Here is a 26804-nt window from a genome sequence, read left to right as displayed (position 1 = left end):
AAAGTAGTAGGCATAACTCAAGTCGCAACCTCAAGGTCCAGAAAGAATTATATTTCTTTTTTTTTCCAGTTATATGATATTGGACCCAATAGTAAGAAATTTAGGATTTCCATCTCAGGGCTCTCCCCTTCGTGACCTGCTCAACACTCCCCAGGGTTTGCATAATCTTTAGTCTGACTCCATCCCTGAGGGAAAAAGCACTGGCTTTTAATTAATTATTAATCATTCTTTATATTGCTTCTCATGATTCCATGTGTGGATTTTGAAAACTGGCTATAAACAGTTTAGCCAATCACCTTGGTTCACTTTTTTGTAATGTTTCAAAAAAATTTTTTAAAATAAATACAAATTTGACTTTTTTATAGTTTTGATTTCAATTGGAAATTAATTAATAGCTTGCTTATTTGTAAAAACTAATACATTTTGAGTATTCTAGAGCAAAACATTTTTGAACCACAATATGAAAAGTAATTTAAAATTTACATTTACTTTGCAGTTTTATGAAAATTTATTAAAATATTGAATGCTTTAAGCACATTTATATTGTATTACTAATCCTCCAATCTTTGCTATTAGCATAGCATAAATTATGTAAAATTTAGAGAGAAAACATATTGAATTTGCTAACATTAAGACAAAGCTTAATTTTATGGAACATATGAAGGAATATTTATAAAATAAATCTATAGTTTTATTACGTCTTTATCTTATTACTCATCCAAGTCTTGCTGGCCACGACACAAGACCAATCATTTGAAATAATAATTGAATTTAGTTGTCTTTAATATTTCATTTACTTTCAATTATATAAAACCACAGATTTACACATATTTTTCAACTTTGCAGTAATAAAGCCGCATTTGTTGTATTTGAGGTTTTGCAAACCTCAGCAGTTTGCAAACTTTTTGTGTCAAGAGCCAAATGGTTATTTTAGGCATTGTGGGTTGGACAGTTTCTGTTGTGACTACTTGACATCCTTTTCCCCTTCTTTCTGGCTCTTTTATCCCCCCTCTCAGTTTATTGAGATATTACTGACAGAGAGCACCATGTTAAATTTAAGGTGTACAGTGCAATGGCTCGATTTACATACATTATGAAATGGTTGCAAGTTTTCTTAACATCCATTCTCTCATGTAGATATCTAAAAAAAGAAAAAATGTTTTTTCCCTTGTAATGAAAACTTTTAGTATTTGCTATCTTAGCAACTTTGAAATACAGTATACGCAGTGTTAACTACAGCGATCATGCCGTACCTTATATCCCCACCACCTATTTATCTTATAACTGGGAACTTATACCCTTCAACCACATCCTGGCCCTCTCTTTACTGAGAAGTTCTGTACTCCCTTATCTTTGGCTGCCCTTTGAAGGGTCCTGTCTCTTTTTCTTTGCTTGAGCTGCAGTTGGATGCAGCTCACTCAATGACACATGCCCTCCTTACCCTGGGTACCAGCTGCCCCAGGACCATGGGGTTTGACATCAGATTAGTGTTGTTTCTGAACTCCCTGTCTCTGTCCCTGCAGAGGAAGGACAGTGGTTCCCCTTGGGACCTGGAGGTCCAGATGGCTGATCACACTTCTTTCCTGGGACAATGGTGCCACCTGCTCTTATTTCCAAAATAAGCTAATCTTGGAGGCTTCCATAGAGTCCATCCACTGCTGTAGAGGCCCACATTCAATGACTCACCTTCCCTAAGACACCCGGCTCATATTCAGGCATCCCTTTCTTTGAAGCAGAGAACATGAAATCAACCCAACGCAGAAAGACAGATTGAATCTCTAGTGGAATATTGGGTTACATAACTCAACCCAAATGTTGGGGTCTCCCAGGATTGCCACGCCATCCCCGCTTTGTTCATGATGGTTATTGACTTTCTAACAAAATTTCTTTGATGACTACTACTATAATAGGCTTTCTTCCCTGGTGAGTTCTTTACATAATTTTCCCCATCTCTCATTTTCAATTAAAATGGAAATATTTCACAGGATTGGAAGATGGAGGGACAGAAGAAGGTTTTCCTAGTAACTTAATTTCTTTGCTTTTCATCCCGTGCTGAGGCAGAGTCATACTAAACATTCAAGTCTGTTACCACATAGACTGGAGGAAATTTTGTGATTTTTTTCTGTTTCTGTCTTTATCTGTTTCTTTCTGATTTTTTAATCACAGGGAGCAGTTTTTGGCGATGAAACATAAGAGATGTAACTGTTAGTCATTGTGTTTGTGGATAACTTAGGTAGTGATCATCAGTCCACCGCCTTACGTGGTACATAGATATCTGTGTTGAGGGTATAGGTGTCATGACAAAGTAGGCATAAGGAATGGTTTTTTATCAATAGTTCATATTATGTCAGAATCAGAACTAAATCTCACCAGATTTTCAGTAGGACAAAGTTGGGTTATACAACAAATTGAGCTTGGATAAATGACTAGCTATTTGGAAAATTTTAAAGCTGGCTTCCTAATGTTATTCCTTTTACCGAAATAGATTATAGCTAGATGAAAATTCAAATTTAAGAAATGAGATTGTGAGAGTAATAGAAGAAAATGTAAGTTAATTATCTTTATAATATAATGGTAGGGAAGGCCATTTCTAATTACCACACCAAATTTAGAAAGTATTTTTAAGACTTAGCATTAATTTAGAAAATTGTAAATGCTCAATAGATTGACAACATTCAAGTGTTAAGCATTTATTTTTTGACCAATACGTATGTGTGTCTGATGCTATTCTAGAAGTGAGTAAGCAAGTCTTACTTCTGCCCTCATCCTGCTCCAGATAATTTCCATCCTGTCTATTATAGCAGCAAAACCCCATTCAAAATCCTCCAATCACACCCATCTCACTGCGAGTCAAAACCTTATGATGACTTATGAGACCCATAAGATCTGTCCCTTTCTTTCCCTCTTTGAATTCTACTCCTATCACTCTCCCTGTCTTGGTCATTCTATGTAAGCCACACTGGTTTCCTAGCTCTTCCTCAAATAGCACATTCTACCTATGGGCCTTTGTACTTTCTGTTCCTTCTCTTGGGACTACTTTCTTCCTTGACACATGCATGGCTTGCCCTCTTACTTGCATATTTTCATGCCAAGGTCACCTTCTTGGTGAGGCCTTCCCTGTCCACCTCATATAAAATTTCAGCTCCCCACTTTGGCACTTTTTATCCACCTCTCTCATTTATTTATTCTCATTAGCTCTTAACGTTATCTAACATACATTCACTGTCTGTCTCTTTCCACTTAGTAGAAAGTAAGTGTCACAAAGGCAGGGATGTCTGTTCCTTTCTAGTGCCCAGGATAGTGCCTGACACAGAGAAGTCACTTAGCAAACATTGGTTAGATACTCGAATGATAGATAATAACAGTTTGACTATTTGGATTAGCGACTTTAGGAAATTAAAGGTGCAAGTTGGCACTTGGGAGGAAGTTCAGAGCTGTAACTACTGGTTTGGGAACTCCTCTGTAGGAGGTGACCACCAAACCATTGAAGTAAAGGTGCAACATGGTTTGGCCCTGAGGTTAGGATGACTGGAAGTATTAAACCACTGGAGAGGCACTTATCTCCTAGTTCCTGTGAGCCTGGAGAGAGGCACAGCATTGCTGGGACTCCTGCTCTGGTGCTCACAAGACTGCCATCGAGGTGTGAGCTATGCCCACAGAAGCTCTGCGATGATGAGGTATGTTGTTTTAAGCCTCCATGTTTGTGTTCATTTGTTACGCAGCAATGGATAACCAGTATACGGGTATGGAGCTTTAGAAGGCTTGCCTTGACTTTTACAGGTCATAAAGCTTAAGTTGCCACTGGACTGGGGAAAGGCTGGCTTGGTTCCTTGCATCCTGGGCCTGACCAGCAGGCTGCCTGCTTCCTAAAGCCACCGAGGGAGAGACACTTTCAGCACGATGGACATTTCAGGCTCGCGAAATGTAATCTCACATATATGGCCATGGACTTCCTGTCACTTCTGTTGTTTTCTAGTGGTTAGAAACATGTCACCGGTATCCCATGCCCACAGGAAAGAGAAGACATAGCAGCATGAAACCAGGACCTGGGCACCCCAGGCTCAGCCATCGCAGTCTGGGCACCATGATACACAACAGTGCGTGCCAGTCAGTTTCGAATAGAGTCGAGTGACAATCCAAATCTGCAAAGCCAGACCATCAATCAGTTGCCATTTGTGGCCCCTGCCTCCTCTCTCCCTGGCATGCAGGCCTCAGAGGCCCCTGCCAACGTGCTCCCCTCTTCCCACTCTTCTCCTTCACTCCCTGCATTTCACTGCTTCTGGCAATCACTTCCTCTGGATTTCTGAAGTTTGAACTCTGATTCCCACCGTCAGAGTTCAAACCACAGCACCTCACAGGTAATCTATCTTCCCTGCTTCCCAAAGGGACTTGCATGGCTGCTTCCAGAACAGGATCTCTTCCTCCTTTCTTCCTTTTCTTGACTGTGTACCAGCCCGCCTCCACCTCAGTCTGAGGGTTTGAGCTGTTTTCCACTGTCCAGACTGGACACCCCCTTTTCTTCAAACCACTGTCCGTAGGCACCACGGATCTTGAAAAACTTGCTCCGTTTCATCTATTTCTAAAGTATTTCCAGCACTGAGCTCCCTGAGCTCCTCACTCTGACTCAGACCTTGGATTTTCTCTTAGATTTAAAAAAAATATATAAATATATATTTTTGTACCATGATAAGGGATCATCTCAGCACCTTTTAGAGTGACTTCCTGCAATATGCTCAATGAACTCTAAGGCCCAGAGCTTCCTTCTTCTTCTTCTTCTTTTTTTTTTTTTAAGATTTTATTTATTTGTGTGTGTGTGTGTGTGTGTGTGTGTGTGAGGAGAGAGAGAGAGAGAGAGAGAGAGAGAGGCAGAGACACAGGCAGAGGGAGAAGCAGGCTTCATGCAGAGAGCCTGATATGGGACTGGATTCCAGAACTCCAGGATCATACCCTGGGTTGAAGGCAGGCGTTAAACCACTGAGCCACCCAGGGATCCCCCAGAGCTTCCTTTTTGATAACCCACACCCATCCAGGCTGAATGACCACATACACTATTTCAAGGGTTCGTTATACTCTGGGAAATGGATCTTTATTTTCAAGACACCCCTGTCTGGGTAGTGAATGTTTTCCATACATGACTCTAGAAGCCACACGTGGCTCCAGGCCTACGGCCCAGCCCAGGCTGGGTGCCAGGTCCAGTGTCTTGGGTGTGTGACTGCACCGTCCCAGGGGTCTTGTGGTTGGAAGGGTCCCCTCCTCACTCTAACACTGTTGTGTGACAGCAATATGCATGCTGTGTGTGCCTGCTGCCCCTGCTTTCACATATAGCCTTGCAGATGCTCCATGAACCCAAACTTCCAGGGCACCCACAGTGTGTGAGGGAGTTCAGCAAGATATAAAGTGGGTACCAGCAGGCATGTTGCACCCAGACTAGGAAGTAGGAGCACTGATGACCCCCAAGGGCCATGCCTTCATTGGGATGAGAACTTGCTTGGGATGCAGAAAGTGGGTGATGGTGTTCTAAGTAACACGAGTGGCCAGCAGACCTCATCACAGTGTTTCTTGCTGTGTTACTTTTCTTTTAGGCAAGGACTCACCCTCACAGTACAACACCGAAGGAAAGAGAAAACCAGAGCAACCCATAGCTCCTTTTCCTCTTGGCCTTCCTTCCTCTGCGATAAGCGGCAGGTAGAGTGTTGATAGAAGATGTGAGTATCAAGAAGTGAAATGAAAACAGTCTAGTTCGTTTGGTGCAGTGTTTTCACTGTCCTGGTGAGAACAAAATACATATGCACCAGCTAAGAAGTACAGATGGTGCAATTTCAGTGGTTTCCGCACGAGAGTGAAGTGCGCTTGTATTTTCATTTAAAACTGTCAACATACAGTATAAAGATGACCAATAAAACTCATGCTGTATTTTAACTCTTTTAAAACTTCAAACAGCATTAAACAGCAAACTAAAAAAGAAAAAAAAACCCACCACAACACGTTGGGAGAGAGATCATGGAAGGGAGGGAAGCGGTTTATAGTTTAGCAGCTCTACCCGTACCATCTTGGTGCAGGAGGCATGGTGGGTTTCTGCTGGGGGTGGGGTGGGGGCGGCACATTCGGCAGCTGTGCCCCTGGGGGTGCCGGCTGAGGTCAGAGTCGAGTCCCTGTATTCTTCAAAGGCACGCAGGGCATCAGTGGAGTCTGCAGGCCAGCAAGACCCTACAAGAATCTTCAAATACTGCTTATGATAGCTCCCTTCTGTCTCTCGTAGGCCTCAGAGCGGTTACAGGCAGGCCGAGACGCCGACTTTCCCAGGCCTCAGGGCTGTGGGACCGGCCAAAGCTTGTCAAAAGCCCCAGGTAGAGCCCCTCCGCACACAAGTGGTCTCTGGTGGGGACATCAGAATGCCACACGGACGGAGGGAGAGTTGCCTAAGAGAAGTCCAGTTGTGGGCCAGATCAAAAGACTTTTTAAAAACCTATATAATCTCAGATGTTAGAGAGGAGGCCAGAAGAAAACCCTTCTAGAAAATGGATGCGACCTGACCTCAGAACCATGGCAATGTTATCAGCTTTGGTTCAAGCCAGCTGAGAGGGGACAATGCAAAGCGAGGAATTCTTTTTTGGTTTGATTTACACGTATTGTGAAGTGACTACACAATAGGTATAGCTATTGTCCACCTTGTCATCTAGACACAATTAAAAGGAAAATAAAGGAAATGGTTGTTTTTTTCTCCTTGTGATGAGAACTCTTAGGCATTCCTCTCTTCACAACGTTGCTATGTACCATGCCGCCGTGTTAGCTAGAGTCAAGTTGTACCTTCCATCCCTAGAACTTATTTATCTTACAACTGGAGGTTTCAACCTCTGACTGCCTTTTCCAATTTTCCCTCCTACCCTTCCTCTCTGTTAACCACAAGTCTGAGCTCTGTTTCTAAGAGTTTGATTTTTTGCCTTTAGTTTCTTGGTTCTTTTAGATTCCACATATAAGTGAGATCATACAGTATGTCTTTCTCTGATTTATTTCACTTAGCATCATGCCTTTGAGAGCCATCCATGCTGTCACAGACAGTAGGATTTCCCTGTTTTTCGTGTGTGTGGCTGAATTATATCCCATGATATAGATATACCACAACTTCTTTATGTATTTATCCACCAAGGGACACTTGGGTTGTTTCTATGTCTTGGCTATTGTAGGGAATGCTGCTAAGAACATGTGGATGCAGGTACCTCTTTGAGTTACTGCATCTTTTGCCTTTGCATATATTCCCAGAAGTGGAATTGCTGGATGATGGGGTGGTTTTATTTTTCACTTTTTTCTTTCTGTCTCTCTCTCTCTTTTTTGTTTTTTTTTTTAGGATTTTACTTATTTAGTAATGAGAGGCACAGAGAGAGGCAGAGACACAGGCAGAGGGAGAAGCAGGCTCCATGGAGGGAGCCCAACGTGGGACTCCATCCCTGGTCTCCAGGATCAGGCCCTGGGCGGAAGGCGGCACTAAACCGCTGAGCCACCCGGGCTGCCCTATTTTTCACTTTTTTGAGGCTGCTTTGTACTGTTTTTCATAGTGGCCGCACTAATTTGTAGTCACACCCACAGCGTGCAAGGGCTCCCTTCTCTCCACATCCACACCAGCATCTGTGACCTTTTGTCTTTTTGATGATAGTCATTCTGGCAGGTAGGAGGTGATGTCTCATTGTGCTTTTAATTTACATTTGCCTAATGACTAGCTACGGTTGAGCATCTTTTCAAGTACCTATTGGCTTTTTGTGTCTCCTCTTTGAAGAAACAGGTCTTTTGCCAATTTTAAATTGAATTTTTTGTTTTTTTTGGGGGGGGTTGTGGTTTTGTTTTGTTTTGCTATTGAGTTCTTTATGTTTTAGATATTGATCCCTTATCGGATATATGGTTTGCAAGTATTTTTCTCCATTTTGTAGGGTTAGGTTGTCTTTTTACTTTGTCAATGGTTTCTTTTGCTGTGCAGAAAATCTTTTTAGTTTGACATAGTCTCACTTGTTCATTTTTTATCTTGCTGCTTGTGTTTTAGTTTACATATCCAAAAAAATCATTCTCAAGACTCATGTCAAGGAGTTTTTCCCCCATGTTCTCTTCTAAGTGTTTCATGGTTTCACATTTCACATTAAGTCTTTAATCCATTTTGAGTTAATTTTTGTGAGTGGTGCAAGTTATGGGTACAGTTTCATTCTTTTATATGTAGATATTCAATTATCCGACCACTGTTTATTGAAGAAGAGACTATCTTTTCTCCATTTTGTATTCTTGTCTGCCTTTAAAAGTATTAGTTGACCATATATGCTTGGATTTATTTCTGGGCTCTCAGTAGTGTTCCGTTGATCTATTTGCCTGTTTTTATGTCAGTAATATACTGTTTTGATGACTATAGCTTTATAGAAAAGCTTGAAATCAGGAATTGTGATGCCTTCTGCTTTGTTCTTCTTTTTCAGGATTTCTTTGGCTACTTGGGGTCTTTTTAAGTTCTATATACATTTTAGGAGTGTTTTTTTTCTACTTCTGTAAAAAATGCCATTGGAATCTTGATAGGGATTGCATTGAATCCACAGATAGCTTTCAGTAGTATTGGCATTTTAATAATATTAATTCTTCTAACTCATGAACACGGGATACTTTTCCATTTGTTTTGTTTTCTTTGATTTCTTTCATCAATGTCTTGTAGTTTTCAGTGTCTGGATCTTTCACCTCCTAGGTTAAATTTATTTCTACATATTTTATTGGTTTTTGTATCACTGTAAATGAGATTGATTTCTTTCTCATAAACTTCATTGTTAGTGTGTAAAAATGCTACTGATTTTTGCATGTTAATTTTGTATCCTGCAACTTTGCTGAATCCATTGATTAGATCTAGCAGTTTCTTGGGTGAGTCATTAGAAGTTTCTATATCTGGGGATCGTTTTCAGATGTGCGCCAAACACGGCCAGTTCCCAGGCTGCGCCCAGGTCAGCTCCGTGGGCCACGATTAAAACAAGGTGAGCCAACCATGACTGGCAAAACACAGACCAGCAATGTCACCAATAAGAATGACCCCAAGTCCATCAACTCCCGTGTTTTCATCGGCAATCTAAATACAGTCATTGTCAAGAAAGTTGACATTGAAGCCATTTTCTCAAAGTATGGAAAAATAGTTGGATGCTCAGTTCACAAAGGCTATGCATTTGTACAGTACATGAGTGAATGACATGCAAGAGCTGCAGTGGCTGGAGAAAATGCCAGGATCATTGCTGGCCAACCGCTTGATATCAACATGGCAGGAGAACCCAAACCATACAGACCCAAACCTGGAAACAAAAGACCCCTTTCTGTACTTTATAGACTCGAGTCAAAGGAGACTTTCCTGTCTGTTGGTGGTTATGTCTTTGACTATGATTACTACAGAGAAGATTTCTACAATCGGTTATTTGATTACCACGGGCGTGTGCCCCCCCCCACCCCCGTGCAGTGATTCCACTGAAGCGTCCCAGAGTGGCTGTCACAACGACTCGCAGGGGAAAAGGAGACTTTTCCATGAAAGGGGGATCGAGATCTACCGTCAGTGGGTCATCTTCATCAGGCTCTAAGTTGAAATCAGATGAGCTCCAGACAATCAAGAAAGAATTAACCCAGATCAAAACAAAAATTGACTCCTTGCTAGGGTGCCTGGAGAAAATTGAGAAGCAGCAGAAGGTGGAAGCAGTTATTTGATAATGAAAGTTTCCAGCATACAGTACTGACAGGAGACGGAAGATCACGAACCAAAGATGGGGAAGCCACACAACATGGAGATTGTCCAGTATTCAAGTTTCATACTATCATTTTTTTCCTTTTTGTTTTTAGTGAATTTCTAAGCTGTGAGGGATAATTGTAATGAAGCATAACTACTTGATTTTGGATTCTCTATACCTTCAATTGCTTCTAATAGATATATTTGTATGGTGTCCTGTCTTTTTCTTTGAGATTGTAAACTTCCCGAGCATAAGGTCATGTCTTCTCTTCCTTCTCTAACTCCCCAACACCATGTACTATGTATCAGGCACAAACCTGACAAGTCATTTAACTTCTCTAGGTCTCGACCCCTCAAATGTAAACTAGAGGAATGGATTATGACCTCAAATATACTATCCCAACCTTTAAGTTACAGTTAGCATAAATCCATGATGCATATGTTATTTTTTTCTATTGAATAATTCAATGAACACAACTTTAGGACATCGTAGCTATGTAGATCATACCAATGTAGCCTACGGTTGTGCCTCATTCCTAGACACTTATTTTAAAAGAGTCACATATAAATGGCCACATATGAATGGCACAGTTTACATGTGGTTTATACAGTGATGTTAAATAATCAAAAAGAGTAAGAGGCAAGAAGGAAAACTAGAAACTGGGTATCCTACAACAAGCACAATTAATCCACAGGAACTACATTTTTTTTAAAATCAAATTTCAGACATAAGGGCTCCGATGTGAAAAATCAAGTGGACATTATTTAATTCAATTTTATTCTGTATGGTGTGCCTGATACATGGCCCGCCATTCTTGCTTGGACAATTCCAATGATAATAGCCAATTTGATCTAAGCATTGGAGAAGTCACAAACTGGGTACCATAAGATAAATTCACCCCCAACATGTTTGGTAAAAGATACAGAATTTTAAAGACAATGTTTAAGAATTGTAATATTACAAAAAATATTAAAATACATAGCTTCTTTTGGAAAAAAAAAAAGAAGTTTCTATATCTAAAATCATGTCATTATTTTAAAGACAGTTTTACTTCTTCCTTTCCAATTCTAATATCTTTTATTTCTTTTTCTTGCCTGATTGCTCCAGCTAAGACTTCCAGTGCTTCGTTGAATAGGAGCAGTGAGAGTGGGCACCCTTGTTTTATTCCTGATCTTAGAGGAAAGTTTCATCCTTTTATCATTGAGTACGATGTTAGCTGTGGACTTGTCACCATTGTTATTAACTGTTATTATTGTTAGTGAGTGTTATTTTGTTGAGATGCATTCCTTTTATACCAAATTTGTGAAGAGTTTTTATTATGAATGGATGAATGGATGTTTGGATTTTGTGAAATTTTTTTTGCATCTTTTGAGATGATCCTATGATTCCTTTCTTTCATTCTATTAATGTGATATATCATATTGGTTGATTTGCATATGTTGCATCCCAGGGATAGATTCATTTCATTTGGTCATGGTGAATGAGCCTTTTAATGTGCTGCTGAGTTTGGTGTGCTAGTATTTGGTTGAGAATTTTTGCATCTGTATTCACCAGGAATTTTGGCCTATAGTTTTCCTTTCTAGTAGTGTATTTTTCTAGTTTTGGTATCAGGATAATGATACTTCATAAAATGAGTTTGGGAGCCTTCCATCCTCTTTGATTTTTTTGGAAGAATTTGAGAAGGATTGATGTTCTTTTTTCTTTAAATTTTAATAAAATTCGCCAGGGAGACCATTTAGTCCTGAACTGAAGTAAGCAACTTTGATGATACAGTTGATTCTTGTTATTCATGGTAGTTATGTTCTACAAAGTTGCGTCAAGCCCTGAATTAGCAAGAACTGAATTATTGCCTCTGGGGAATACAAGGTTAGATTCCTACAGGCCCCCTGGCCACAACATTTCCATCAACTGATCAATATGCAATTTTGTTTTATATGTGTTTCTGTGTAGAGACATCTTATTCAAATATTTTTAAAAGATTTTTTATTTATTCATTCATGAGACACACAGAGAGGAGAGAGAGGCAGAGACACAGGCAGAGGGAGAAGCAGGCTCCATGCCGGGAGCCTGATGTGGGACTCGATCCCGGGACTCCAGGATCGCGCCCTGGGCCAAAGGCGGACACTAAACCACTGAGCCACCCAGGGATTCCCCATCTTATTCAATATAAATTGTTGATTCATTAACGTTGAACTCTCATTCAAGAACACTACAACATGACTGAATGAAGCTTACCTAACAGATGTATTTTCTCTGTAAGACACATCAAAGACTCCTTGAGTGTAGGAACGCTACATAGCACATTAGCACTAATGCATCAGAGCCATTAAACAGCAAAATCACCAACAAAGAGCACAAAAATGTGAAAAACACAGCACTAAATAGACTGTGAAAAGGACACTTGTTTTTTAGTAGGAGAGCTGATGTGAAAAAGCAGAGCATCACCTTGTTCAACCTCATCTGGGATGCGTGTGTCAGCGACTCAATGTTCTCACTGCTTTGTGCATATACCTGTCTGTAAACAACCATGGAAGCACTTCAGTGTGAATTTGGGGATTACAATACATTTTAGCAAGCAGGCATATTTGCAAATATGCAACCTGCAAATTGTGAGGGTCAACTGAGGAGAGGAGAAAGTGTGAAAACAGCAGTTAGGTGCTTAATTCTAGTATGTAATATAGAATTTCAAGCTGACAGATTTTGCTGTCTTCACACAATAAAATCTCAAGTAAAAGTGAAAAGATGAACAAGATGCAGTGTGAGGGAGGCGTGGTGCACCTGTTCTATGCAGTTCTTGTGATGATGAAGTTTTCTCAAATAGGACGGCAGAACAGACGAAGGTGGCCGTGCTCACTTGTCCTTGTCACTGTCAACGAGCCACTCACTCCATAGAATTAGGTCTAACTAGGCCTTGGGAGATTTTTCACAGAGAGGAGAAGCGCATGCAAGAATGCAAAAGACTGTTCCAGAGTTAGTTCCCAGGGTTGATCTCTGGGTCCAACAAGTAGGAGGAAGGACTCTCGGTTTAATGGCCTGAAGAGAAAGCAAGTTTGAGTTAACGACGCTTCTCTGATAAGCTCTGGATTTTCTGGTAAGGAGTTTGTGGGGATTCAGAATCCTAGTTTGAAAATAGAGACTAGGAAGTAGGTTTAAGTGTTTATTTTAGGTGCTCCCCTTTTTTGCTGAATTTATTTATTTTTTTTTTAAATTTTTTTATTTTTTTTTTTTATTTATGATAGTCACAGAGAGAGAGAGAGAGAGAGAGGCAGAGACATAGGCAGAGGGAGAAGCAGGCTCCATGCACCGGGAGCCCGACGTGGGATTCGATCCCAGGTCTCCAGGATCGCGCCCTGGGCCAAAGGCAGGCGCCAAATCGCTGCGCCACCCAGGGATCCCTTTTTTGCTGAATTTAAAGAGAGGTTTGTGGACTTGGTTTTGGGGAGAGTGATTTCTGCTGTCACACCTCCTTCTTCACCAGCTGCATGCTGATGAAGGCCACCTCAGAATCACACAACGAATTCGTTCAGGTGAGGCTGGCTCTGGCTCCTTAGCATAAGTCAGCACTGACCCTGTTGCCTGGCATCTTGCAGTTCTCACAATTATATTTCCTTCTTGGTGGAGGAGGAAGTTCTGCAGGTCACTCCCAGAATCCAAGAGGCTAAAAGATAGCAGAGTGAAGCACTGCCCAGCCCCCTGCCCCCTCTCCTCCCCTCTTTGGGCTAAAGCTAAGGATTTGGCAGGTTTTTTTCTGCATCACTCACTGCCGTGACCCTCCTTTGCACTTAGGCTTTTCCGCATTTGGATCTTTCTATCCTGAAATACAAAAAGATTTCTTAATAACAGCAATAAGGCACATTCAGGAGGAAATGAGATGCCTAAGGATTTAGGAGTATTTAACTCTTTTCCTTTTTTCATGCTTTACAACTGTGATTAACTCAGCACAGACCACCCTCCACCATTTCTTATTGCTTAATTAAGAAACATCTCAGAATTTTCTCCCTATTAGTTTCAGGCAGATTAGAAGGGAAAAATATTTTAACAGATGCTAAAGAGTCTTTCCAATGGTTTGAAGATTAGGAGAATGCCTTTTATAGAGCTCCCAAAGTGTTCCCTGGCTGCTTCTGCCAGAGTTGAAAAGAATTTAGTGGCTGAGTACTTAATGAAAAGCCAAGATGCTCTGACAAGGAACTCCTGGGCAAGCATTACTCTGGCTCCAAAGAGTTATTGCAAATTAAATTTTATCCCTGTCCTTTATGATCTATATCAGGCAGCAGGTGTAACAACAAGATTGAAATATTCTTGTCTTACACTGTTAATAAAAGCACCCACTCATTAATATATGTGCCAGCAGGAAATATGACATGGTGTATTCCAGTGGAAAAACTGGATGTTGTTTGGCAACTTTGTAGGCAAAAGGCAGGGTAAATACAATATGAGTTTGGGGACAGGGTAATTACTGTTGCCATCTGGTAACACATTCTTTATCTGAACTCAAACCTCTTATGTGTTTTCAGCGCTTATGGGGCATCTTGCTAGGCAGCCTAATAAAAGATGACTTTTTAAACGTTACCTTGAACCCTTTTCAAGACTGCCTTTGTCTAACAACACAATAGCACATCTGGCAGGATTGCCATCACTGTAAAGCAGAATCTTTTAATAGTGTTTATTAAGTACTTTCCAAAGATGCATAATCACCAACATGAGTTGGTGTTAATAGAGAGTCATTAGCTCAGTCGTCAATATTGGTGGGAAAGGCAGGCTCAGCAAGAAACACATAATGAATGTAAAACAGATACAAAACACAACATCCCCGCAGCGTACTCTTCCCCTGATGGATGAGAGCACCGCGTTTCACCATCTAGCTGCTTGGCCGTTTGCACTTGAGCACTGTCTCTAACGTATCTGGCATGAAATATCATGAGCTAAACAAGCACAAGGAACACAGCAACTAAAAGGAGCCTTATGGGGAGAAATGGTATTTACTTAAAGACCCTGGTTTAGGAAATTGCCATATTCCACATCGGGTTAATAGAGGCTTGGGCGAAGTGGAGAGTGAATTGAGAGCAGGGAAGAAATGTCAAGCACCTTCTTCTACTTGTCAATGAGACATAAGATCTCTCCTTTCCCCTCAACCTCCTGCTCCTTCCTCTACTCCACAGCCCAGAGTAGGCAAGGTAAGAAAAGAATTGTGATTAGGGTAATTCAGCAGCTGGGAAGGTTTTTTATGTTTATGTTTTTGTTTTTGTTTTGTTTTGTTTTTTTCTGACAGCCCTCTAGATAATGGAGTGCTGTACATAGGGTAATAAATAGAAGGGGTAGGATTATAAAGCTATAATTCAGTCAGGAGGTTAGATGATCTCACAAACAGCGAGCTCAAAGCCACTGTGGTTTATCTTGATGTCACCAAGACTTTAAGATTGAATGAGAACTTTGCTACTCAATATCTTGCCTTGTTTGTTTCTGTGGAGTATAGGGAATTGAGGGAGAAAACCCAGATCTCCATATGATCAATTATTCTAAACCATATATATTTATATACATGTACATATGGCTTTAAGTATCTCCTCCCAGAGCTATGTACGCATTTTCCCCAGACCCCAGGGTACATGCAGGAAACACAATTTTTAAAATCTTGGCAGAGTAAAAGCATCTATGGAAATGAGATGATGGTTGACAATTTTTCACATACTTTGCCTGCAATGGACCACTCCGCGCCCCCCACCCCCCGCCCTGCCATCATTATTTCCAGAAGGTAGCCTCCCTCATTCCTTTCTGCTCCTGCACAACAGCAGGCAGAACTTTGCCTCCATTCATTCAAAGCTGTGTTCCTCTTCAAGGAACCACATTGTTTCCAACTCTGGTGATTTTAGTCTTTTTATTCCTCCTTTCTTTTTTTTTTTTTTTTTTTTCTGGCTTTATTAAGATATAGTTGACATAGAAAGTTGTCTAAGCCTCAGATGTACAACATGTTGATTTGATTCAATTATATATTGCAGAATGATGACTATTTTACACAGCATTAACCTACACCTCCATCATGTCATGTTCCTTTTTTTACGGTGAGAACACTGAAGATCTACTCTCTTAGCACTTTCAAGTATATAATACAGTATTAATTATAATCACCATGCTCTACATTAGAGCCCCAGGATTTATTTATCTTATAACTGGATTATCTTATACCTTCTTCCCATTTTTCCCAGCTCTAGCCCTTGGTAACCACCATTCTACTCTGTGTTTCTATCAGCTCAACTTTTTTGATTCCACATATGTGATCTTGTTCCCTATTTATCTTTTTCTGTCTGACTTATTTCACTTGGAAAAATGTCCTCAGGGTCCAGCCACATGATCACAAATGACAGGATTTCTTCTTTTCTCAGCTGAATGATATTCCATTACATAAATATACACCACACCTTCTTTTTCCATTCATCTGTTGGTGGACAATTAGGTTGTTTCTACATCTTGGCAGTTGTCAATAGCGATTTCAGTATTTTTTTAAATTTTTTTTAAATTTTTATTTATTTATGATAGTCACACACACACACACACACAGAGAGAGAGAGAGAGAGAGAGAGAGAGAGAGAGAGAGGCAGAGACACAGGCAGAGGGAGAAGAAGGCTCCATGCACCAGGAGCCCGATGTGGGATTCGATCCCCGGTCTCCAGGATTGGGCCCTGGGCCAAAGGCAGGCGCCAAACCGCTGCGCCACCCAGGGATCCCCTTTTTTTAAAAAAATATCTTCCAATTTCTAGCTACATGGGACTTTGGAGGACTCATTTAGCTAATCTATGCCTTGGTTTCCTCGTCTGTCTAATTAGGACAATATTAGTACCTACTTTTTTTTTTTTTTTAATTTTTTTTTTAATTTTATTTTTATTTTATGATAGTCACAGAGAGAGAGAGGCAGAGACACAGGCAGAGGGAGAAGCAGGCTCCATGCACCGGGAGCCCGATATGGGACTCGATCCCGAGTCTCCAGGATCGCGCCCTGGGCCAAAGGCAGGCGCCAAACCGCTGCGCCACCCAGGGATCCCAGTACCTACTTTTTAAAAGAATATTTTATTTGTAGAATAAAATGAATTAATAAATGGGAAAGGCTTAGAATAATTCCTAGGCATTGTTCTTATTGGTGTTGCTTTTGTTACTATTTTTAGTAACTTCCTCCAACTTCTTAGAGGAAGCAGAATATGCCTCAATCTATTATATGTCTTCCCAAATATATATCATAGTACAAATACGTGAACTGGATTTAGATGATTGGCTAGATTTTGCAAGCCTTGTATAATATTTTTTTTTGTATAGGGTTTTTAATTCTAATAGAAACCTTCATCTCTATTTTGTAGACAGTCTACACATTTATGTCCACTGCTCCTTAAAGAATGTTTTTAAGAATAAGTGCTTCTGAAGAACGGAGCTTGAGGTACCCTTTGAAGGACTGAGTGACTTAATCAAAGAATAAGTTTCTTCCATTGGCCTTCAATCTAAGAGGTCTTTCTATATGTTGGATATCAGCAGGGAGCACATTTTATATCACTCTTTTTTCTCTTTGGAATGTGGCCTCCCAGATGTTAAGTGGAACATTGCATGGTTTTATAAATCCAAAGTAGGAATCAATTGGAAAGTATTGTAAGTAGTTTGTTAGAAATAAGTTGAATGAGTAAAATTTATGAATGACTTTAAGTTGGAATGAATTCCCCATTAGCTCTGTGATAGCTTCCTTGCATTCTGGTATGCTCATTTGAGTGGCAGAGAAAGGATGGGGTTGCATTTAGTACATAAGAAATTACTGGTACCACTTGATGTGAACAGCGTGTGTCCCACATGATAGGGTAGAAGAAAGGTTGAGAAAGCTGATCTAGATGGCCAAGTCGGCAACAGCAGTCAAGACATTGATTGTGCATGTGACTCAAAACACAAAAGAAAATGATTATAGTTTTTATGGGGCTGCTAAGATTGACAAATGAAGAAAACATGCCTCAAATCATAGCTTTCCAGCAATAGCAAATGGAACCAAAATACAACGTCTGGAGCAGTACCAATTGACATATCCAGCAAAATTGCTGAAAAGCAGAGGGAGTCGCCTAGAATCAAGTTCTAAGTAAGGTCTGTTTTAAGATGAAAACTGGTTAGTGTTTAGAGCTGGACATTTGCGAGTTGGGATTATACAGTGTACTTGACAATGTCAGAGTCGTCTTTGGATTTTTGATTCTGATTCCAGATGTTTTTCAATAGAAGTAGGTAGGGTGGATTTAAATCAGAAGTTTAGTTGTGAATAACATTACCCAGTATTTCTTCAGGTGGGTGGGTGTTTTGAAAAATTATAAGGTGTCATATATGTTTACATGTAAATTGATCTTGCAGATGCCATTATTCATACATGGGGTGACCATATAATTTATCATTCAAACCTGGAAAACTCTGGAGAGTGAAAGAGGTACTGTTAATTATTATATTGAGAGAACAGATATAACTGGACTGTCTCAGGCGATTTGGGACACACAGACTTCTTATCTATACCTTGTGAGGGGAGAAGAGTATTTCTTCATTCAATGTACTTTACTTCCTCTGTGATTTTTTTTTTCCATTTCTTTTATCTTTTGTTAACCAGTTCTCTTTCCACAGCACCTTTTTGCCTGTCTCTTCAATCCCTTGGTACTTGGTGGAAGCCTTTATCCTAACAGTCATCATAGTGATTACACAGTCAGGTGGTATGAATTTGTTTGGTGTTCCCCCCCTTACACCGACCCTAGACTCTTGGGAAGAGGGCACATGTATTCTGACTTATTTACTTATATTTATCTTTATTGTGGTAAAAGAAACATAGCATAAAGCTTACCATCTTCATAATTTTTAAGTGTACAGTACAGTAGTGTTACCTCTACATACATTGTTGTACAACAGACCTTTAGAACCCTTTCATATTCGCAAAACTCAAGCAATTCATTGAACATTAGCTCTCATTTGCCCATCCCATGGTGCCTGGCAATCAGCATTCTAGTTCCTGTTTCTAAGAGCCTGACAGAGTTAGATGTGGCATAAAAGTAAAATCATGCAATAATCGTCTTTTTTGTGACTAGCTCATTTCACTTAGCATAATGTCCTTGTTCTATCCATGTTGTAGTGTTTGACAGGACTTCCTTCTTTTTTTAGACTGACTAGGATTCTGCTGTACCATATATAAAATATATATATATATATATATATTATTCATGGATCCATGATGGACACTGAGGTTGCATCTACCTCGTGGCTATTGTGAATAATGCTGCCTTGAACATGAGAGGGTTAATATCTCTTCAAGATCCTGTTTTCTATTTATTATTTATTTATTTATTTATTTATTTATTTATTTATTTATTATTCATGAGAGAGAGAGAGAGAGAGGCAGAGACACAGGCAGAGGGAGAAGCAGGCTCCATGCAGGGAGCCCGATGTGGGACTCGATCCCAGGTCTCCAGGATCACGCCCTGGGCTGAAGGCAGCGCTAAACTGCTGGGCCACCTGGGCCGCCCAATTTCCTGTTTTCAATTCTGATTGGTGTTGCTGGGTCATATGGTAATTCTATGTTTAGTTTTTTTTTTTTTTTTTATGTTTAGTTTTTTGAGGAAAAAAACACACTCTTCTTCCATAGCGTTTTCTGCAGTTGCTGTATCATTTTCCATTTCTACCAATGGTACACAAGGATTCCAACTTCCTTGCACCCTCACCAATGTTGTTATTATCTTTTTTTCTTTTCTTGGATGGTGGCCATCCTACTGGGTGTCAGGTAACAACAGTTCATCGTGTTTTGATTTTCATTTCCCTGTTGATTAGTGATGTTGAGAACATTTTCATAGCTTGTTGGCCTTTCTCTATGATTTCTTTTTAAGGACACTCACAGTGAAGGCTCAGAAATGCTCAGATAAATGTAGGAAGCATCATGCATTTCAAAGGGCACTGGATTTTTATTCTTTTCTCTTTCTTCCTGTTACTTCCTCCTTATAAGTTACATCACTGTCCCTGCCAATGAGGTACAAGGAGGGGAAAGATCATAGGATTGCTTCAAAAAAGGGAAGATTTTGGATGTAGGAATCTCTTTTTTTTATTTCTTTCTTAGAGAAATCATTTAGCTTGCACATTTCTCATGGCTCATGCTCTCTATAGACATATTACTCAATATAAAATTTTCTGTTTTACATTAAAAAAGAAAATAGAGACTCTCAAGCTCAAAAGCAAACAAATGCATAGAACCTGGGTTTATCTTTGGTATAGAAAGTAGCCTTAACATGCTCATTCTCATGCAATGGTTCAAATAAAAACCAATAAAATCAGTACTATGTCACTAATAAGTTTTTAAAAAAGTCATTCCGGCGACATTTCTTTGGCTTAATATAATTTGGGGACATCTAATTTTTCATGTACAGTAACTCAGTTTGTGCTAATTCACAATATGTGAGTCAAGACCAGAAATGAATTGGAAGACTGTTAGGGTATCATTCTACCAGACTGGGGTTCTGTGGCTGAGCTACTGGGCTGGTTCTATAAATTAGCAAGAGATTGATAAAAGCCCAAATGATTTACATCAGATCTTTTAAGATTTGGGTGGACTAGGTATGGAACAAAGTAAAAGAAAAAAGGGAGAGAGTAGACATTCTGAGGAGACTATGGTAGCTTCTCTGATCTGTAAAATAAGGGTAATAATTCCTGCCTACTTCATGGAGGCAGAGAAAAGATTCTGAAAGAGAATAAATTTAAAGCTCCCTTTGGGGTCAAATGCTTTGTGTAAGAATAAGGCTTTTTATATCTTGAAAGAGAAACAGAGTTTTGTAGACAAACCTTTCTCTGATTCGATATTCACTAGCTTTATGAAATGTGTCAAAAGTAGCTTTTTAAGAGGGATAAAAATCTGTAATCAGTACCCCTGGTTTGCTCAGGTAAGGAGGGCAGTAGTGTGAGGCACAATCCAACAATAAAAGGAGCTTCGGCTTCATGAAGAAGAGAGGCACAAGGGTGCTCCGCACTTTGGTCTTTATTTTAACTGTGAAAATGATCACCAGGACTTTGATTTGTTTGGATCTTCAATATCATAGTCTTCACAAGACGTTGTAACCGTCAGTTTAGTCAACAAAGCAGTCAAACTGGTTGTCTCCTTGAACGGACTATTTTTGGATTGTTTTGATTTGCTTGGGGTCCACTTGACCATCTGAACAGATAAATGAATGATAGACATTATAACGTATGGGAGGAATCATTGGGAATTGGACATGGAAGATTTGCTTCCTGTGAGTATGACATGTGAACCAAAATGACAAAGGGAAAGCAGATTTGACTCACAGGTTCCTCTCGAGGCATCAAACTTTGGTTCACACTGGGTTTAAGTTTAAAACTATGCAAGAACCCGGATGCAGTAGTTTATTTACTTTGGATTCTCATTTTGAAAAATAACAACAAAAAACAGAATGCACCTAAATGGCGCTTCATCTCAGAATAAAATTTTAATATATACCCTCTGTGTGAGTAAACACCTATGGATTCCTGTTTGCACACTTGCTGCCAATTCTCAGAACCCCTTGGATAATTTTCTTGTACTTACATTAAAAAAAAAAACAACAAATTATCCTTACATACTGCCACTTTTCTCCCTAGTTATTATAGATCTTAGCTCCTATGGCCTCACCTATGTGACTAGGCAAGTTAATCAAGCTTGCTGTGATTCATTTTATTCAGTATAAAATGAGCATTATTTCTGCATCATAGAAATCCTATAAAGATCAAATACATAAAGATCTTAGCATAGTTCCTTGCTAAAAAGTGTCTTAAAATACTCCTAGGTACCACAAGTAGGGCTGCTGCTGCAGGGATGGATCCTTTTAGGGCTCCAGCTTTACCAGGTGGTAAAGGACCGTGACTTTGGCCATTCGGCTTACATGGCTGTCATTTAGCTCTTCAACCATTTCCCACCACCCAACAGCTCACTTACTAATTCCCAACCACACAGGAGGACCTAAGGATCATTCCTGGACAGAGATCTTTGTATTTGCTTGTCCTCTGCCTGGAACTCTCTGTACCGGGTCTGCACATGGCTGTCTCCCTCCTATTATGAGATCACAGCTTGAGGATCACCTGGGGAGCCTCTCCTGGAGAGAGTCTGCTCCTTAGTCATGATCCCTTTTCCTATTCTAGTTCCTTTGTGGCACCTCTGCTTTCTGATGTCATCTTGTTTATTATTTACTTATGCGTTGTCTCTCTCTCCCTTACTAGGATGTAAGCTGTCTGAAAGCAGAAATCTTGGTGCCTTGGTCTGGCACCCAGAGCTGTGTCTGACACAGGATGCATTGTTCATTACGTATCATTTGAAAGAATGGATGACTATTATTGCCTACATCAAATTTTCCCTTTATTTTAAAAATCCTCGGACACTCTTTCCTATTGAAGAGCACATGGCTTTATTTAAGGTAAATATTCTAACACTTGCCTTGAATCAGTTTGTTCGTCTTTCTGCTTCTCTCCGAACGTGAGCACTCAGAGGGTAAAAATGTCCATTTTCTTGCTCTCCTTTATGTTTCGAGGTATGCAAGAGAATAAACTTCTTAAGCAAGCTATAAAGGCAGGCATCTAATTCCTCCTGGCTTTGCTGTGTGCCCCATTTTAAGCCAACAAAATATGTCTGGGCACTTGCTTACATAAACAAATAAATATGTCTATGGAATGGAAATGCACCCACACTAAATGAATTGTGAACGTCGGCCTGAATAGACAAACTTGTGGGTGTATCTTTCTAGCTCTTGAGCTGGAAACAATAATTCAGGTCTAATTGTCACTAGTTTACAAGTTGATATTTTAAAAAATCAATGCCATCTTTCATATTTGTGAGTATACTTTAACTATACCTCAGTCCATTTATCCAAAGAGCAAATTAAAATAAATATTGTTACCTGATAAAAGTCTCTGTGGTTTTAAATTTTTTCCCCCAAAACTGTTTCAATGTTTTTCCTTTCCATGAAATTGCGTTCAGTTTAATTCCAAATAAAAGTTGTTATATTCTGCTTTTATATATGGAATTCTCCTAAAGTTTCTTAAATCTTTTGAAGAAATTGCTTTTCTCATTAGAAACCAAAATAGTAATAATGTGAACTAAATTATAATATTGCTTATGGTTAAACATTGTAGTCTTGAGAACTTTATTTATATGGTTTCCTTTATTTAAAAGAGCATTCTTGGAATAAACGATATATTTGTAGTAATCATGGTTAATTGTAAAAAGTGAGTAATTTCCAACTGGTGGTTTTGACAACCAGTGATCAGCACCTAGAGCAGGTTTAGCACAGAGTAGGAGTTTAATAAATATCTGTTAAATGAATCTTTAGCATGTTATACAACATTTAGCATTCCTGATAGCATGGAAACTTTCAGAAATATAAAAATCCAATATAAATTTGGAAATGGTTAGTCTTTTCACATATTATCTTATTTTTCTCACCTCATTGCTGAAGTACTGACATCAGTTCTCAAACCACTAAATTTTATCTTAAAGAAGAAACCAATACAAAAGGAGAGAGATACAGTATCTTCTGTACACATTTGGAAAGCTCTTAAATGTTCCAAAGTTCTAAAAGTTCATGATTTCAAAAGCCAAGTATATTTAGATGAGTGGTGCTGATTTAATCTATGGTTCTTTTTCTTTCTTTTAATATTGCGGTTTCTAAAAAGGTCTCAAGCAAAAAGAAATTCGAAACCTCTGAAATTTAGACTATGACAAAAATTAAGACAATGCAGCAAGGGCACTGGTAGATTTTTAAAAACTATTTTAATACAAGATTAATAGCAATTTTCTATCCAAATCAGAAATGAAAAATCTTAACCCAAGTAATATTCATTTGACAGTCACATAAAATTTCAGGTTTGATTGGTGCACACATTTGTCCTGCATATATATTATGCATATGCACACAGAGACCTCACTGTTCTCCATCTTCAAGGTGTCTTCTCAATGGAAGTACCTCATTACAAGGCAATGTCAAAGATTCCAGTAACTATTCAACTTTGAATGAGGTTCAAATAGCCCCAGGCTAGCCTGAGTCCCACGCCATAGCAAACCGTGATGTAGCAAGGCTCCAGAATGCATACAAATCAATACTCTATTTGTATAACTTGGCCTGAAACTAAACACTGGCTAATGTCTCCACCAAGGAGAAACACTTTGCAAATGTAGAAGTTACGGGCTCCTTTACTCTTCTCTTGGCAAAGCCGAACTGCTCTCCCCCATCCTCTTGTAGGTTAGAAGTCAGGTCTATTAGTGACAGTAAGTAAATAAAAGGGAGTTCGTATTCCTGCAAGTTTTGGATCAGTCAAAACTTACATTTGCTAACACTTCCACCTTTAATCAAACCACCTGATAATTAGCCTTGCAAAGAGAAGCAATAAAAGAATCACAACTCAGGAATTTGCTCAGTTTTTATTCCTCCTTGGGGACTTTAGTTGGTGTTCAGTGTGTAGCCAAAACATGTATGTAATGGCTAAAGCGTTAAAGTAGGCTAACGTCTGCAGCAGGGAATATAAATTAAATATCAGGGTTCTGTGTCCAATAATATTTTCAACATGTTTGAGTTATAGAACGTTACTTGTATAATTACTACTTCATAGTGTTTTTCAGTGTCGACCAAGTAGTATTTTCAATCCCTTACAATGAAAGCCGGTAATACCAGTTACTTCGCTGGGGAAGTCAGCGTAAGGGAGTCCGATTGCCAGCGCTAACGGTGTTCTCAGGTGGCTGTCATCAAGGTAGCGACTTGATCTTTATTCAAGTGACAGAAGGCTGTCACGGCTACCCTTCAGTACAGAACCATCAGCAGAGCGCCAATTCATGACTCGGCAATTCGTTCTTCTCTGCTAAAGACCTTAGCCTCTGTTTAGCTTTTGTTCTAACATATACAAAGTATAATATACACCAATTACAGACGTGTATTTCTGTTAGAAAAATACATATTATAACTAAAGAACATGTAAAGAGAGGCACTTCAATAAGCTAAGTGTTTGCGGTCATGAGCATCACCCAGTAATTTCTAGTGTCAGACTTCAGTAAGCCCAATCCTCCCTACTCCTAACAGAGGTGGTGATGTGATTGCAGAATTTTGGGGACACCAGAACAAATGAGGGCAGAGCGAGAGAAATGCCGGGGCATCGTTTCATCCCCTAGCACTATGTCGAGATGAGAGAAATTAATGTGGCAGGGGCAGAGGAGAGAGGAAGGAATGCTGAAATCCTTACTGAAATGGGATAATGAGATTAAACTCCCTTAGGACAGAAAAACAGGTCTCATGTTAAATTGGTCTGAAAATCATATGACAGAGTCGGATGATGATAAAAACTAGGAAGCATGATTTGAAGACTATTTTGACCACATCCATGCAGGGGACGAGTGTTGTGGCATCAGTAACTGACAGTCATCTCAGCTCTCTGCCTGGCTCGCGGGGGATCACTGTATCTCACCACTATGAATAATACCGATCATGAAGGTGTCAAAACAAATGAAGCAGGCGTTTCTATATTATCTGGGCATTTAGTGTGTACAGAACATGGGTTCACATTCATTAATATAATGCGTATTCATACACATGCACAAAACCTTTTGGGGTGAGAGCACAGAGGAAACGAGGCATTTTGATCTATTTCATAGAAGACAATGCAGAAATATTGAAAAAAGGAAAGACTTAAAAGTTTAAAGCCATAAAAACAAGTTATTACTCCAATATTCTGGAAAATCAAGAGGGATTTAATTTGTATTGCACCTTAATTACCGGGGAAAGACAATACTGATTTCTGAGCATACAATGAAATGGGCAACATAAATGATTGGTCCTTCATAGACATGTTTTCTGTGTCATTGGTGATAGGAAGCCGAAGTTTGGCAGTGAAATGGATGGTTTTCTAGAAGTATGCAATGCTGAATTAGATTAGGTGTTAATTTCATAGAGATTTAAATGAAAAGATGCCACAAAGTCTCTCAGAATCCTACTTTTTATAGTTCATTAGGCATAAAATAGCAATAGATGCTTCTAAATACTTTGCAGTTTTGCAAAAGTGCTCAAATATACTTAATACTATTGTGCCGCATGTGTTCTACTTAAAGGTGATGACTAAATCAATAACTAATTATAATTTTGATGAGAGTGAAGATCGAAAAATACCATTTACGTGCCATTTCTGCCAATGGGTTAAATAAAATGTGACTGGCATACTATGGTGTCTTGAAACACTACTTTTCCCAACCCCAGATCATCATAAAAACCAAGGAAACACATGGATAGCCAACAAGAATAAAGCCCCAGTTTGGTTTATTTTGCTTCTCTCTAACATGGGGAGCATAGGGCCTGGCTTTGGTACACTTGGAGGGTCAGTTAGGCTTGTGGCTTTAAAGTGGCCTCTCGAGTTAGGTCATATGTCCAAGTGCCAAGCAGGAATCCTAGGCTGAAGGCGTACATGAAAGCAATGGTTTTGCATGTATACCACATTCTTTATGTATTCGGTTTCCAACACCAGGACAGTTCCTGCACACCCGTGGCTCTCCCCATGAGCCCGGTGCTGTCTGGAGCACCCAGGACAAAGCACGCTCATGCAAAAAGGGTGTGCCCTGGCAAACTTTTAATAAACGGACAGTTAGATACGTAAAAAGTTCTCTTTCTTGATTCTTGGTGCTCACAGATCGTTGAGGAATCCCTTCTCTGAGCAGCACAAAACAAGAAGAGCTGGTTGACAAAACATTTTCGTTACAAAGGTGTGTCAACCCTGAGCTTGGAATTAAGAAGTTAAAATCTGTGATTTATATATATAGAGATATAAAAATAGATGATCATACTAAGACTAAAAAAGTGAAAGAAATCTCCATGTCAATACTATATATATATCTTTTTTGTCTTGACTTTTTTTTGTTGTGAGTTATTTTGTAAGAGAATGCCCTTGTGATGCAGAAACCAACTGACACAAAGCAAACCATTAAAAATGAAAACTCACTTATGGATCTAATTACTTAGAAGTTCATTAAAAGAACTCTTATTTTGGGAGGGTAATGAGCACAGAGGCAGAAACCTCAAAATAATGTCA

The 26804-nt window shown here is 39.4% G+C and overlaps 1 protein-coding gene and 1 pseudogene across 2 annotated transcripts in view; both read left to right on the top strand.

Moving 5' to 3' along the window:
- DCT (dopachrome tautomerase) overlaps positions 1–26804 on the top strand; it is a 73475-nt gene that overhangs the window by 44713 nt on the left and 1958 nt on the right. For both annotated transcript variants that reach the window (XM_055335916.1, XM_055335917.1), the window contains exon 8: positions 21966–22159. In XM_055335916.1, coding sequence (XP_055191891.1) covers positions 21966–22159 — 194 coding nt within the window. The remainder of the gene's footprint in view (positions 1–21965; positions 22160–26804) is intronic.
- Positions 8984–9702, top strand: LOC129516311 (RNA-binding Raly-like protein; annotated as a pseudogene).

The sequence above is a fragment of the Nyctereutes procyonoides genome, unplaced genomic scaffold, assembly GCF_905146905.1.
Source record: "Nyctereutes procyonoides isolate TBG_1078 unplaced genomic scaffold, NYPRO_anot_genome, whole genome shotgun sequence".
NCBI classification, from domain to species: Eukaryota; Metazoa; Chordata; class Mammalia; order Carnivora; family Canidae; genus Nyctereutes; species Nyctereutes procyonoides.
Note: the sequence above shows the minus strand (reverse complement) of the source record. Positions and strands in the feature narration are given on the sequence as shown.